We start from the raw sequence: 15,905 nt of genomic DNA on the forward strand, positions 1-15,905 counted from the left end.
TCCACATGTTAGGGCAAGTGCAAATAAAGCACATTCACTTTTCTGCCAATTAAATGATTCTGTATACCAAAGGAAATTTGAAGAATAATGAGTGATCTTTTCTATGTCCAATATCATCATAGTTTAGAAGGGGTATGAGGAAAGACAAAGAATTCCAAAAGGCAATCCCTCTAGTGCATACTTAGTTACCCAACTAAGCAGCATGAAAAAAAGGGTCATGTCTTTCCAAATGAGGACGTTACTTGGAGAATCACTGATAAGATGATGAGGGTTACACAAGCTGCTCAAGAGAGTTCCGCAAGTGCGATCACATGAAGGGGTCAAAAAAAAAAAACTTAGAAGAAAGTCTAACAGCATCTTTTCATGAAGAGGAAGGATATGATCAACTACTCTGATTCTAGAGAAGATGAATCAAGCATAAGAACAAATAGATTATTAGATGAGCAGTTAATAGAACATGACAGAACTTTGGCGCTTTTGGAACTAACTTCAATGAGCCTTTACGTGTCTCTTTCAGTTTCCCCGTGTCAGCAATCAATTCCACAAATGCAATGATGGCTGAGAATACAATGTATCAGTATCCAATCTTGTGGTTCAATGGTTTATTGATTTATTAAATTATGGTTCGTGGACGATTATATCAAGCTAGATCTCTGCTGTAGAATTAGAGCCAAATTTTGCTATCACCGAAAAAAATGGGTCACCAGCTTGTTATAAATTTTAACCTCCTCGATAACATCATTTATATCTTTGATAAAGTAAAAGATTTTCTCTTCCATAATTATTAGGAAGTTCTACTATAATCAATTATTCTCCTTCCAAGACAAGTCGACAACTTGATGGACACTAGCTCTATTAGACATCAACAGAAATAGGACAATAATAGTAATTAAAAATGGAAAACAGTTCCATGTATCAGTAAGTTACCTTCCATGCAACTAAGTTGAGAAGTTCAGTGTAGTTTCCTCGACTTAGTGCTGCTAGATCAAAATGCCGAGGAATGTAGTCAATGCGCACAATTAAGGGCTTCACATCACATTTCTGAAACAAGGAAACCCAAAAAAATCATAAAACATGAAAATTGGAAAATGCCTTCTTAGTCAAACCTATCCTGAAACACAAACATGAAACATAATTTGCTCTTATAACAAAGAGGATCTGTTGTGACTTGTGACACTCATCACATACAGTAGGAGCATATTAATGTTAACATTCAAATGCTGTCATCCTAGTAGTAACACAAAAAGAAAGAACAGAATATGGAAGTTATCTCCATTGAAATAGTGGAACCAATTACTTTAGGGTCCTATAGTTTTGATTCAAAGATGATCTAGAGATAAATTAATGCATGTCACTAATCTTAGATAAGTAAAGAAAATATAATTTAAATTTAAAAGAAAAATAGAGTAGCATATTGCTCCTAATATCTTATTTGGGTTGTCAAATCAGCATCTATATATGTACACTGTAATTTTGTTTTTTTCTTTATTGTAAAATAAGACCCTTAGGCACTTCCATCCCTTTTGGGCTTGATAAAAGGCCCACCCATATTGCCTTGATTCTAAAAGTGAAGCAGTTGTTGTGTGTGGGACTGTTGGTCCAATAAGTAACCATCCTATATCCTGCAACATTCATATCTTTATAACATAAATAAGTCTAGATGACTACTTATCTTGGCCATTCCTTTTAGCTTTATTGCCTCCATGTACACATTGTTATAGTCAATCCCATAGTTGGCACATATTTGAAGTTACTAAATTGCTCCAGCCACACAAACTCAAAATCCGGGATACACATGATGAGACTCAAACTTCAGATCACTCCCATGAGGGTACTAAAAAGTGGGCTACATGGTACATCCTGTAATCTTCTAATTTCGTGAAATAGAGATTATGTAAAGGCTTAATAAGTTTAAAGGTCTGGGTGCCGCTTATTCTTGGTGAAACTAAGAAATCAAAAAAAATTAGCAATTTTAGAAAATTTATATGATCTATACTTTGACAATTATGCTACCCATTTTAAGAAAGATTATGTATATAAGGAGAATGTTTGAACATTTGCACAGAAAAATAGAACTTAAAAATATATCAAAGGTACTGATTCAGAATACTTCCTAAATGAAAACATATAAAAAATACCCTCTGGAGGGAGGGGGGAAATATAAGGGCTTCAACAACTAGCCTGAAAGAAAGGAAGTAGCGCCTCCTTCACAATAGTTTGGCTCCCAAAGCTCCTGCTTTTTCTCCCTGTCATTTCAGACTCACTTGAATTATTAGGCGGACTACGAGTCTCATCAACAAAGGAATCCTTGCCAAAGAAGCTGATAAGGAAGTTGAGTTGGTCTTGATCAAGATGCAGCCGCATAGGCAGAAACTCGAGATGTAACCTGAGAGCAACCAACATATTATCCCTGAGAAACTTTTAGATGCTGGCAGCTTTTGCTATGAGAATAAAACCTACAAACTGCTCTCGGTACAAGCTCAAAACATAGATCACAAGAACAAAACTACATCCCCCTCATTAGCTATTGCTTTACAAAACTTTCTCCATCATTAATTCCATGCTAAAATTAATATAAACAAGATTTAAGCGTGGAACTTCAATTGAGATGCAGAAAAGTAGATATGCAATTTTAATTCTCATAGAGCAACTTAATGCCACCATCTTTTTCATTATAAAGATGGTAGAAAGAAAAGGCATGATAAGAAAAACGTGAAGTAGAAAGATAAGTAACTTGTCAGTCAATATGATTATAATATTTATTTGTACTAACACAAAATATGTCAACTTAATTAACAATTAAAATTTCAGATAACCTGGTGTCCGTTACACTAATCATAATAAATACACAAGAACAGATGCTCAGCAAATAAAAAAGGTAATTTAAATCATTCCAATCATCTCCCATGCATTTTCCCTACGTTTCCTTCTATTAAAATATACACCACATCAACTTTTCCTTTTACAAAGAACTGGGAAAACACACACAGAAGTTCATCATAACTTCATTATAAATACTTTAATAGCTAACTAAACAAGTGCATGAGATTTTAAACTTAAAATAATCAGTTTGCTCTTGCCTATTAACTGGTGTATACTGGATAATAAAGGTAGTACAAATCATGGTATACAATAACAGACCGAACTGCATGGTTTGATTAGTATCGTACTATACCAAGCAAGGTTCGCTATATCAGTACCGAACCCCGTACCGGTGCCGCACTAGTATAGGCGTACCGAGTGTCGGTACGGTACGGTATGCGGTACATCAGGCGTACCGACATTGGCGTACCGATACCGGTACCCATCGGTACGGTTACGGTACGCCCAATACCGACCTGTACCGACCGGTACAGCATACCATGATATCAAGTTATCAACCATGAACTAGGATGGTTTGTGGTAGTGTCCGCCGAGCCGACCAAACCGGTGTATCGGTGGGCTCCGGTACCGGTTCGGTAACCGGTACCGAACCGGAACAAAAAAAAGGGGCGACGCGCGCGCGTCCGCATTTTAGCCACAGAGTGGCATTAAATGTTGCACGCGGCCCTGCATGGGCTCGCGCTTGCGTGCGATGCCGCATGGGCTCGCTGCACTGCGCGAGTCCCCATGCACGGGCGCGGGAAAATCGTGCGAGCGCGGGGAACCGCGTGGGAGCGAGATTCCTGCATGTGGAATCGCTTGCGGGACGAGAGATTCCCCGCTCACGGGCCCGTGGGCGTACTGCCCCACACGCTAAAAGATTTTTTTTTTCTTTTCTTTTTCTTTCCTTCCCTTCTTCTTCCTCCTTCCCGAACCCTCTCCTCTACTTTCTTCCCCTCTCTACTCCTCTCTTCTCCTCTCTTTCCCCCTTCTCCCGCGAGCAAGGAAGGAACCGTTGGGAGGGCCGCGTGCACGTTGGGATGCTCAGGAGGGGGTCGGCCCAAGGTACGTCGAACCGTCTTCTTCTTCTCTCCTTCTTCTCCTCTTTCTCTTCTTCTTCCTCTTCTTCCTCTTCTTTCTCTTCTTTCTTCCTCTTCTCCTCTTTCTCTTCTTTCTTCTTTCCCGCTCGGTTCCGGCCTTGAACCGTTTTATGTGGTTGTACCGTACCAGTGGGGGTCGGTACCGGTACGGTACGTGCTGAACCGGCCGGTACGAGCCGGTTTAGCAGACCATGGTTTGTGGTTTTGTTGCTGGAAATTGGACCCGGGGGCGGCCGTCGGCTGGAGAAGAGGAGCTCCGCTGCCTGGGTGGCGGCGCGTCAGCGGGCGGCATCCTCCTGGAGACCTGCAAGAAGCCGGTGGCCGGGCTCTCCGGCGCCAGCCCTCCGATGGTTAAGTCAGTCAGGGGTCTGTATGGGGGTGGAGATAGCAGTAAGAAGTTGGGAGTCCTCCTCCCTCCCTCCAATGGAGGAGTTCCCCTTTTATAGAGGGAGCTGGGTTACCTGTGATGTGACGGGGCAATCGGCCTGTCGTACAGTCTGGCATGCAGTAGAATTAATGTTCGATCGTGTGAGTCAACACCGTTGCTGTTGGAGATCAGGCCGGAGCCCTTAAGTCGTCGTCGAGTCTATGCCATCATCAGCGATTAAGTGGGTTTGCCGTAAGAGGCTCGACGTCCGTAGACGACAGAAGCCATACGCTTTAATCGTTGAGTGAACCGGAGATCAGGAGAAGTCATACATTTCGGTGGCTGAATGAACCGGAGATCATCATGAACCATATTCATTTAATGGTTGAGTGCGCCGAAGGCCTGCAGAGGCCACGCGCATTAATGATCGGGTGTGCCGGAGGCCTGCAAAGGTCATGTGCATTTATGGCTTGACAACGGTAGCAGGATATGGTGAGATTGAGTATTTTGGAGTAAGGCTCCTTTAAGGGCTTAAGCTGGGGTCGAATACTTAAGCAAGGCATTTCAGAATTCAGCGCCTGGTCGGGTGCCGAGCCGAAGCAGTTGCCGAGTCGGGCGCCCTCAGTTCGAGCGTAGTCAGGTCGGCGCCTTCTGGTCGGCGCCTTCTGGTGGGCGCTTTCTGGTCGGCGCCTTCTGGTCGGCGCCTTTGTTCCGGGACGACTTGGGTTTTTTCCCTAACAGGTTTCAATACAAAATGGGCCCAAACCACTCGGTTCCGATCCTTACTGGGTTGAACTACTCTAAACTGAGCGGTTGCAGTTTGTTCAGCCTAGTAAGGGTCTGGTTTGGGACCAATTAACCCCTCCCCCTCAATAATTGAGGGCGGTTCTTCCCGGTACAGGTTGGTACCATATGGTACATTACCTCACCGCACCATTCAACTACCAATATGCAGTTTGGTACCAAGATTGCAAACCTTGGTATAAATAGTCTGAAAATAATAAGTATCTAGTTGTTTTCCTCATATCAACTGTTTAAAAAAATATAATTCAAGGTTTGTGTTTAACTTCATTTGATGAATTTTACTTCAACAGCAAATGTTGTAGCTTAGAGCTATATGAGGAGAAACATGGGGAAAGAAACATTAGATAAATAAATAGGGAAATCCCGTCATAATGAGGAATCCAAAACATGCAGGTATTATGTACTACAAGTAGTGCGTTGCAGCACTCCCTCCACCAGTTTAAAGAAGTAAAAAAAGGACAGAAATCAACCCAGTATATTTCTCAGGTAAAATGTCAATTTAATAGATAGTAGGGCCACTAAAAATAAAATGGTATGGAACAAGGTATCAAAGATGAAGGTATCTAGCAAATACCTGTAGTCCTCCAGAGGAGTTGATGCGTCTGGTCTAACCGCTTCTAACCCTAAGTTAAATGCTTTGGCACAGGATTCTCTTGGATGATCTTTTGAATGGTAATAACCCAAAACCTTTCAATTTTTTTTTTAAAAAAAAGCACATGTCAGACATTTGTCTTTGATATAGTGTAGAAGAAAAAAAATCAATTAATTTGTGATACCATCTTCCAAGGAGCATCTCTGCTCATATCATGAAGATGAAAGTCCTGAACAGAAATCGAAAGCTTTGATATGTTAATTTCCCCGTCAGGATACATGTCATATTGAAGATTCAACCCTGACAAAGTAAATTCTAGGCAAACACTTCCATCTCTTCCATTTATTGTCAACCTATTGTAAGAATTATTCGTTGGTTTAGTCCAGTCAATGCCAGCATACATTCTCCATCTCACATCAATATTTCTAAGAAGTATCCTTCCTTTCGGAATACAGTACTCAGCAGGATCAGAGTTCCTCGAAGTAAATTCCCCTTCTTCATGTTGTTCGCCTTCTGGCTGATTAAATATTTCTGAAATATGGTTCTCTACTATCATTAGAGTACTGTCCTTGTACCAACCACCCTTTCCACATTCCATGTTCCGATGAGAAGTATCGACTAATCTACATTTGTGACCTTCTTTAGGTGAATGATGGCCTGCAGTTAACGTTGATGACTGAAGTAAGTCAGATGTATAATAGCCTTCAATAAGTTGAGGTGAGCATGGTTTATGCACAGATGGTTGCTGAGTGTTTCCCATTCCTGAACCAAATGATGAACCATCCAAAGGACGATTCAGAGCAGAAGCATCACCAGCTGCAGAGTTGTTTACGTTCAACTTAAACCTATCTCCAAGCATGCACTCATCAAGTGAAACATGAGAATGCATTTCATGATGACCGGATGGAGATTTGCATTCTTCACGAATGTGAAAAGCATTCTCAAGTATCTCATCCAGCAGTCCAACAGATGTATGGTCTTCATCACTAGTTGGTGAACTCTTCTCAGAGTTCAATCCAACATCAGGGCTTTCTGAGTTATCTGCCACATCATTTGAATTGTGATCCTTTTGAGCTTGTTGAATAGTATTCCACCTAGATTGCAAATGCATTACAGCATCCTCCACATCAGGTGTATAAAGCTGTTGAAGTTGAGCAACCAAATGAACAAGACCAAAAGTTGTGTCATGGCAGGTATCCAGACAGATGTGTGATTCTGAACATTCAATTTCCCAAAGAAGGCCTTTAATTCTAAGAATACCCTCAACAAGAGAAACCTGGGCAACTTTAACATACCCAATCTCTTGCAGAAGACCTACATGATAATCACCACTGTCATTTCTTGGGCCAGTCGATTCACAGATAAGAAGTCCTGCATCTTGCAGTTGGATATTGTAATCAACAGCGGACAAGTTTGCCTTGGTGTGATTAGAAAGGCTAAATGATGCTGCAGCTAAAAGGCATCCCACATATTGTCTGTCTGTCTCTTCATTGGATTCAATAGCACAACTATGCTCTCCATCAGGAACTCCATTATCAACTAGGGGATCTTTGCTGTGGGGCTCATAACTCAAAGCAACATCCACCAAATCAAGAAAGAACAATATTTCAGAAGCAGCACCATTAACTGATGCTTTACTATTGCCTGATTGTTCATTCTCTTGATAAGGCATACTAAAATATAAGCATATCGCACTGACCCAATCCAAGCGGCCACCAGGAGCAACTACTGTCCCACTACGAACAATTATAGATGTGGAGCTTTGACATGACTGTGGATTCCGGATGTGCGTAACAGTAGTACCAGCAGAGCCAAAAGATAATGCATTAGTACCTTCACCAGCACCCCTTCTGAATGCCGAGTTTCTACAGGTGACTAGAAGAAAATCTTGAGTTAGTTCAGAAGCTTTCGCATTCCTATCAAAGATAGAACCCCACAATTCACCCTCACCATGGTTAAGCCATGAAAACTTTGCTTCACTAATTCCACCAATATTTGATGCAGACAGCAACTCAAACTTCTTAACTTTCAGTTTAAGGCTTTTCCATGAGCCCGGTAGTTCCTTCTGTATTAAGCGACTGACCTCTACTACTTCATCTAGGGTAATGCAAATGTCCAGGAGATCACATTCCAAATGAATAGATGTTTGGGATGCATAACAGTCAGTCGGGGACAATTTCTTGTTCTTGGTCTCCTCGTAGTTAGTGTCCATTCCATGTGCTCCACTAGACAACTCATCCAACAGATAATTAAGCAGCTGATTCAGCAATTTATAATCATGGCTACCAATACTGACACAAATACAAGAAAACTTAAAATGAAATAAAAATGCAGAACTCAGAATCAGCTCTTGACGAATACTTGAACTTGTCTCCTCAAAGTCTTCTGCAGTTGTCACCGAGGAATACTCAGCTCCTTTTCCAACAACTTTGTTCCTATGTTGATCATGCAAATTGGACAAACTCCAAGTTCTGCTTGCCATCCAAGGACCAGTCACAAGACCCTTCTGCCAGAGCATAGTAATTCCAGAATGATAGTCATTTGATCTGTTGGTGACAGAGAGAATCTTCTCAGCAGAAAAGTATTGCTTGTCTAAGGCATGGAATTTATCACCCAAAGCATTTTCGCTTGAAGATTTAACCAAGTAAATGTCAAACTTTCCCATATTTAGATGGACAGAAATGGAAGGTGTACAGGAATTGTCATTTGGAGAACTTCCATTTGGAAGTTGACAGACATCTGAAACATCTCCCACACTCGAAGAATGGTCAATAACAATGAACTTATCCAAAGAGGCTGAATGTCGGAAGGCTCCATAATGTTCAGAAGGAAAGCACACTATGATCCTTGTCTGGGGAAGGACTATATTCCCTTCCAGACTTGCTCTTTGAGACATAGTTGTTATGCAAGAAATATGGCCACTTTCAGCATCATCAAGAGACGAAGAATTATGCCTTTCAGACGTCACATCAGTCACAAAATCTTTGTTCATGCTGCTTTTATTAAATGAGTATTCAACTTGTTTAAAGAGATTAAGCAGCATATTTACTAATGGAAAGTGAACCCACAATACACATGGTGGCAGATGAACAGAGAAAGATGTTGATGCTTTTGGCTTGCCATCTAAACCTGTGGCACTGACAGTATATTGACAGCTGCATTTGCCAAAAGATTCTAACAATTTAATCTTGATCAATCCATTCCTGCAATTACTGACATAAGATTCTGAATCATGGTCTTGAGCAGAAAAAGGATATGGTGGGAGAGCACCTTGAACTTGTTCCTGCAAATGCTTATTTAAAAGCATTTGGTAATAGGAATCATTCTTGTAATCAAGGAAGCTAGATCCCTCAGCATGGTTCCTAGTATCATAGTACTCGTCAGTTGAAATATGTCCAAGTGATGCTCCAAACTTCATGTTTTGAGGATAAGTCTGTTAACTTTGTCAAAAGTGAGGATTTAGTTACACATGTCTTGTGAAGAAAGGTAATAGACTGAATTGGGAAATAATGCTTGTAGAACAAAAATAAAAGGCACAATATTTACCTGCAAATCAAGAGCCAAATGCTGGCACCTTGCTTCAAGATGGTGTATTTTCACAGAATTAACTTCAGTCATGGTTGACTGCTCAATATTCATTGATGAGTGACAGCTCATGTAAGAATCAGGGCTTAGGCCATTTAATAATGAGTTGAATATATTGCTGGAATCATATGACTGTGTCTGATCTTCATCCATGAAAGAAAGAACAATAGAAATCTCATCAATAGTAGCTCGTAAATTAGTCTCAACATTTTGTTCTGCATGAGGAATAGTGGCAATGATATTAGTTAGCCTCCTGAAAATATCAAATTAGTAAAGGCCAAAGTGAACATAATGATTATCCAACGACAAGCATGAAGAAGTAATTATGTATGGTGGATGCAAAGAGTAGCTGGATTTTAAAAGGACATGATATATATATTAGTCTCGACATTTTGTTCTGCATAAGGATAACAACAATGATATTAGTCAGCCACCTGAAATATCAATAGTAATGACTGAAGAGAACATAATGAGTATCCAATGACAAGCACGAAGAAATTTGCATTAACTATGTATCCCGGATGTAAAGAGTAGATGGATTTTAAAAGGAGATGATGTATATTAGTCTCAACATTTTGTTCTGCACAAGGAAAAACAACAATGATATTAGTCAGCCTCCTGAAGATATCAGTAGTAATGGCCAAAGAGAACATGATAAGTATCCAATGACAAGCATGAAAAATTTGTATTCACCATTCGTCTCAGATGTAAAAGTAGTTGGATTTTAAAAGCAGATGATGTATAACTCATATGAGAACACTAAAGGAGGAAATTGGAACTCGATTGTTGCTAAGAATTTGATGAGGGAATTTCAGATGCCATGAAGTTTTTTATATAGTAGAAGAATCTATAAGCAAATGACATATAGGTAAGTAAATTGGTGGTCAAATGTTGATGTTCTAGAGGTAATCAAAGACATGCAATAACTGATGGAAAAAAACATATTGCATATTGGACCTTGGAAGAGAGCTAAAAGGCTATAACAGATTGAAAAAATAACCAAGACTAAGCATGCATCTCAGCATGACTTTTTAATTGATTTGGGGGGAAAAGGTGATAAACAAATCCATAGATAGGCCAGAATAAGGAAAGAAAAACTAGAGCTAAGAAGTTCAGTGCACCTAAGCATAAGAAGATTTTGTTGCTATCTTTTGCAATAGCAATTTGTTTAAATTTGGGCATGTGCATGGCTACCTAAACTTAAGCCCATATTTAACAAATTTCGAAAATAACTAGTCAATAAAGTATAATCATGGGGTTCAAAAGATATACATAGTACCCTTGTAGGGTACTACATTAGTCCAAATCAAAATGTATCTTTCAGGTTTTCTAATTTAAAACAGATATTCAATAAAAATCAACAAAAAATATTAATAAATTAAAGAAATCATGAAAAACTAGTAATTTTAATTTCTGCCACATCATGTGCATTTCTGATATCAATTTATAAGTTATGATATTAATTTAATGAAATAAAATTATTAAAATCGCTATTATGTCTTAATATACACAATAATAGATTAAAATTTTCATAGAAAAGTGTATGTGCATTTTATAGAATAGTACAGGGATACTCCTTATGATTGAATGCAGATAATTGGATATTTTTATGAATAGATTCAACTTTTGGAGCAAAAAAACTGGACACAAAAGTAAGCAATAAAAAATATATTGAAAAAATAATGATTGATGAGTAATTACTCTGAAATAGTAAAGGACAATATTAATTTACTTCAGCATGCAGAACTGCAGAAAAAATGACAATAACTTGACACCTAAACTAAAAGGTCGAAGAAGCATCACTGTATGATATTAACAAGATGCATGCTCATAATTATTAAGATGTTACCTTCAGGAACATGTCCTGATCCAGCAGCAAGATTAGATGCAACACTTATTGCACTGAAAACCGAACAAGTCCAGTTCCATATTCCACTACTTCCTGAATTTGCCTGGTAGCTCCTCATTCCATCAAAACATTCAAAAAACTCATCAATACTGCAAAAATATAACTAAATCAATAACCAAAGATTTCATGAGCCTCTATAACCACAGCTAAAAAGTAAGCTAAAGAAAAATGCCAATCTGGCATCAGAACAGCTACCGATGGTACAGTCTCATTTCGGTGGTTTTTTTCAGTATATGACATTGATCATATTAGGAAGTGTACCAGGCAGACAAAAACTGAGTGTAATACCAAAAGGTTATCGCACTAGCAAGCTTGTGATTGCAGGTTCCAACAAAGACCAGTCTTGTCACAGATGAGCCAAATGAGGACCCACTAATGTATGTTTTCTGGATGCCATGTTTTATGGGGAAATGGGCAGGCTTAAATATATGCCCCCAAGAAAGGGTCATTTTAGGTTTTCGAACAAAATAATACATTTCAATATTAAGATAGCAAGTTTATGTAAGAATTTGATGAATAGGCACATATAAATAAAAGATATTTCCTAGATAACCTGGAATTGGCTAAAATAAGATCAATAAGAATCAGAAGAAGCACTCCCAACTTACATTAATCCAAGGTTCCTCACATAAAAGAATTTTGGACCATCTCAAACCTCATATGGTAAATGTAAGAAAGAATTTTATACAAATATGGTTAAATCTCCCAAATAATATCCCGTTGTTAGTAATCAGAAATAAGAAACAAACCTTGCACCATAATCTGGCTCCAAATCAGTTCGGTCTTCATGGTTAATGGATTCTGGAACCCAGTCATGAATCACATGTGCCCTTGTAAGAAAAGCAACTGGAACTCTCTCTTGATTGATTGCAGGAAACGTGTCTTCTGGATAGATTCCACTGCTTGGTGTGACTTTACCTGGATCTGCTATAGAAGAACCTAATGTAGATGAACAGACATTATGTCTAGAGTTTTGATCAGATGAATCTCCAGGCTTATGAATATTACTCCATTGAGCTGTGCCAACATTCGTGAGGGATTCCCATATGCCTATGACCCACTTGATACTGCTGGGTTGTACCCTCAGTTCCACAGATTCAACTGAGACATCTGCATCAACTTTATGAATATCCAGTGATCCATTTTCCCATGGTATGCTTAAGTTCAGCGTCCCTGAGAAGCCACCACTTGGTCCAGTCAAGATTGTAATAGTACTTTGCCCTGCATATTTTTCACCAAACCCTGTTTCTGAACCACTATGAAGCTGGGGAGAATTATCAACATCTTCCATCTGAAGAAACTCAATGACTGCTTCTTGAAATTTTACAAAATTAGTCAACTTAGCCTTAGCATCTTCACAAACAAATGTTCCAAAATCTAACTCTTTAACTCGGAGAACCAGGGATCTGTGGAATGCTGAAGCCCTTTCTTCCACATCTGAATGAGGATCAAATGCAACAAAAATTTCATTTAATCTTACATGAAAGCTTGTAAGGAACCATTTCACAATCTTAGCAATTGTCTTAACTCCTTCATGAACATCTTGAGAAATAGCACTAGAGTTTTCCTGGAGTGTTCCCATCTCAATCTTCTCTGAATCACTGTACATATGTTGTTCTTCATCATGACTAGGCATCCAAGAATCAGCGTCATTTGGAGAAGTATTTCTCTGGACAAATGGTGCAAGGACAAGCTCAAGTACTTCCACTTCGATCTGACAGTTTTTTCGCTTCCATGGAATTTTAATTGATAGGGATTTAATAGATCCTTCTTTCACCAGAACGGCTGCCCCGGCCAACTGCAACAAGAAAACTGTGAGACTTCCATATAATTTGGGAGTGCAAAGGCTTATGCAAGGAAATGCAAGCTAAAATACAATTACCAAAATTAAAAGACATGCATATTGTGCAAGAAGAGGCCTTCTACATTAGTCGTAGATCAAATCTATATAGATAGACATGACAAGGTTACCAAAATTAAAAGACATGCATATTGTGCAAGAAGAGGCCTTCTACATTAGTCGTAGATCAAATCTATATAAGATAGACATGACAAGGTTTCCATCCTCCAAGGTATCACATTTAACTATTCTAGGAAATAAATCCTGATATGAAGGATTAAAATTTCAGTATTCTGATAGTGAATGTTTAGAGTGGGTTATTTCTCCCAGATAAAATGAACAAGTAAAGCAGTAACCAATATATTTGATGTAATTAAATTTAGATGGAGAACATTTAGGTTATTCTATTCTAGAAAGTTTCTTGAGAGTTTTAATTGTTTTAAGAATCCTCAACTTTAAATGTTTGAATATTAGTTGGTTAGAAGAACATTTAGGTTATAAATCTGCTTTTAAAGTGCTTCTCAAGTCATTTCAGGCAAAAAAAATAGGAAGGGTTTTAACTTTAAGAGTCTTAATCAGTTTAGGAATCCTCAAATTTAAAAGTTTGATCCTTAGTTGTTGAGTAATAATATTGATTAGGATAGTCAGTATAGTCTAACTGTGTGTCCTACTTTAAGTAGATTTGTATCAAACCCCACTTAGTGAATAGGTTGGTAAGGAAAGTCATGGATTGATTATGATTTTAGTTTATTGGCACCAGTTATGTAATTTGAAGATAATTCTTAAATAGTTTTCTCTCTCCTTCTAGTGAATTTCACATTGCTCTCTCCTTATTTGTCTCCATTTCTTAGTTTTCTCTTCTTTCCTCTCAAAGAAAATATTGGAAAAACATCACAATATCCAATCTCGTGATCATTTCTCAAGAAATGATACTAAAAGAAATCAAATGGACACTATGGATGATTGCTTCTAATGCAAATCAAGAAGAACAAGATCTGATTGCCTAAGGACAAAGATAAACTATGCCTTTTCAGAGGACCTCCTTTATGTTGGCAATCTCAGAAAGGTAACTATTTGAGCTGGTGAAAACTTAGTTGCCAGAATCAGAAACACGTGCAAGAGCGGATGCGGGTGTGTGGAAGTGGAAGTGGATATTTTAGAAACACTCTTAGTAAGCAAACACTTAGAAGATGGGTGGATTCGAGGTTCTTGGAATATTCCAAAGCAGGTGCATTACCTTAGGTAGAAGATTTCAAAATACCATGGTTGAAAGCAAGTTCTAGTGAAGCCTATCTAACAAATGATGGATTAAGAAGAAAGGTTCAACCACCTTATATTCTCATGAGACAAATGCTAACGAGACAAAAGCAAAGATCCAAGTCTATTAGAACCCACTGATCAAAGAAAAAGAGAGAAACAATTGACAAAGTAAAAGATTTGAATCATTTGATTGTTGTGATCATGAATGACCGTAAAATAAATTATTCATATCAGACAAGAAGGATTTCATCATATTTGCATCTTCGATGTGCCAGCACACGTCAAGATCACCAGTCAAGATCAAATGACACTAAGATTAATACTTTCATCATTTAGGGGACCAATACTAACATGCCATCATGGAGATTCAGTGGTTAATAAAGGCAGCATTAGTTGGCATGATTTTGGGACACTATGCACCGGAAATTGATTGATATAATTGATGTTTAGATGGAGACATGTTTCTTATTTTTTAATATTTCTGAATTTACGTTAGGGCTGCAAATTAGCAAGTTTAATAATTAACTCCTCAAAATGCATCAAAAAAGTCTCAACTCTTTAAATCATGAGAGAATCATGGTTAGGAAATAACTCTGATAAGGAAAATAAACATTCAATTTAATCAGGAGTCCTATTTGTAGTATACTAGAAAAAGCTCTGGTCAAGCAATAGGGTGGAATTAGGAAAACATCGATTGACTAAAATTGTATCTTATTGTCATTTAAGTGTCTTTTTATATGTGCTGAGAGATCTGAATTTTGTAGTTTGCAGTTGACACTTCAAATGGAAAATACTTTTATTGTGGTGCCATACCCCTCTCTTCTTTATTTCCCTTATTTCACTTCTTCCCCCAAATTAAAATAGATAAAAGATATAACTTTATTAGATAAAATCATGATTGTTTCTCATCAAATATGACTGAGCTATTGCAGCCTATGCTGAATCTTGGATTATGCCTATATTAAATTGAGCATTATATCTATGTGTAGAGCATGTTATGCGACAAGAACACAAACTAGCCTTTTAAGTAACAGCCAATACTCCTTATCAAATTCCTATATGTATTTAATGATGAACAAATAAACGTTCAAGGCATTTACTTTATGCAATTTCGAAAAGATTCACTAAAAAAGATAAACATGATATAGTCACTGTTAATCAATGTACGAAGAACAAATCTACTTTAAAAATTATAATATTCCCAACAAATTGAAGTCAAATGAGCTAAAAATTCTGCCTTAAATATAGTAATATCAATTCCGATTCTACTTCAGAGTGGTTGCAGAAGCACTTAACCAACCTGAGTTCAATTTTCCACTTGTTGCTTAACCCAACAATCCACAAAATAGTCAAAGGGTTCGTTACACACTAGAGATGGGACATGCATGGGAATATCTCAAGTCAGAAAAAAAGTAAGGAAATGTCAAGTGCATGATCATAATCCAGTTGATTTTTCACCAGGAAGTTGTAATGTTGTTATCAGATGAACTACGGTATTATGCTCAATGCTCCTACCAAATAGCAATATCCATCACAGAAGAAGATGTAACAAAGTACTTGATCTTTGTACTTAAAAGAGAAGAGAA

General features: G+C 38.0%; 1 protein-coding gene across 3 annotated transcripts in view; it reads right to left on the reverse strand.

The window, feature by feature from the left end:
• Nucleotides 1–15,905, reverse strand: part of LOC103715027 (autophagy-related protein 2-like) — a 32,997-nt gene that overhangs the window by 14,864 nt on the left and 2,228 nt on the right. For all 3 annotated transcript variants that reach the window (XM_008802525.5, XM_008802524.4, XM_026807670.3), the window contains exons 2-8: nucleotides 11,969–13,017; nucleotides 11,160–11,308; nucleotides 9,272–9,525; nucleotides 5,910–9,158; nucleotides 5,708–5,820; nucleotides 2,182–2,386; nucleotides 928–1,041 (exon numbers count right to left, since the gene is read on the reverse strand). In XM_008802525.5, the coding sequence (XP_008800747.3) occupies nucleotides 928–1,041; nucleotides 2,182–2,386; nucleotides 5,708–5,820; nucleotides 5,910–9,158; nucleotides 9,272–9,525; nucleotides 11,160–11,308; nucleotides 11,969–13,017 (5,133 nt within the window). The remainder of the gene's footprint in view (nucleotides 1–927; nucleotides 1,042–2,181; nucleotides 2,387–5,707; nucleotides 5,821–5,909; nucleotides 9,159–9,271; nucleotides 9,526–11,159; nucleotides 11,309–11,968; nucleotides 13,018–15,905) is intronic.

The sequence above is a fragment of the Phoenix dactylifera genome, chromosome 18 (genome assembly GCF_051530095.1).
Source record: "Phoenix dactylifera cultivar Ajwa chromosome 18, Ajwa_hap1_PhDact_Kaust_v1.1, whole genome shotgun sequence".
Taxonomy (NCBI): domain Eukaryota; kingdom Viridiplantae; phylum Streptophyta; class Magnoliopsida; order Arecales; family Arecaceae; genus Phoenix; species Phoenix dactylifera.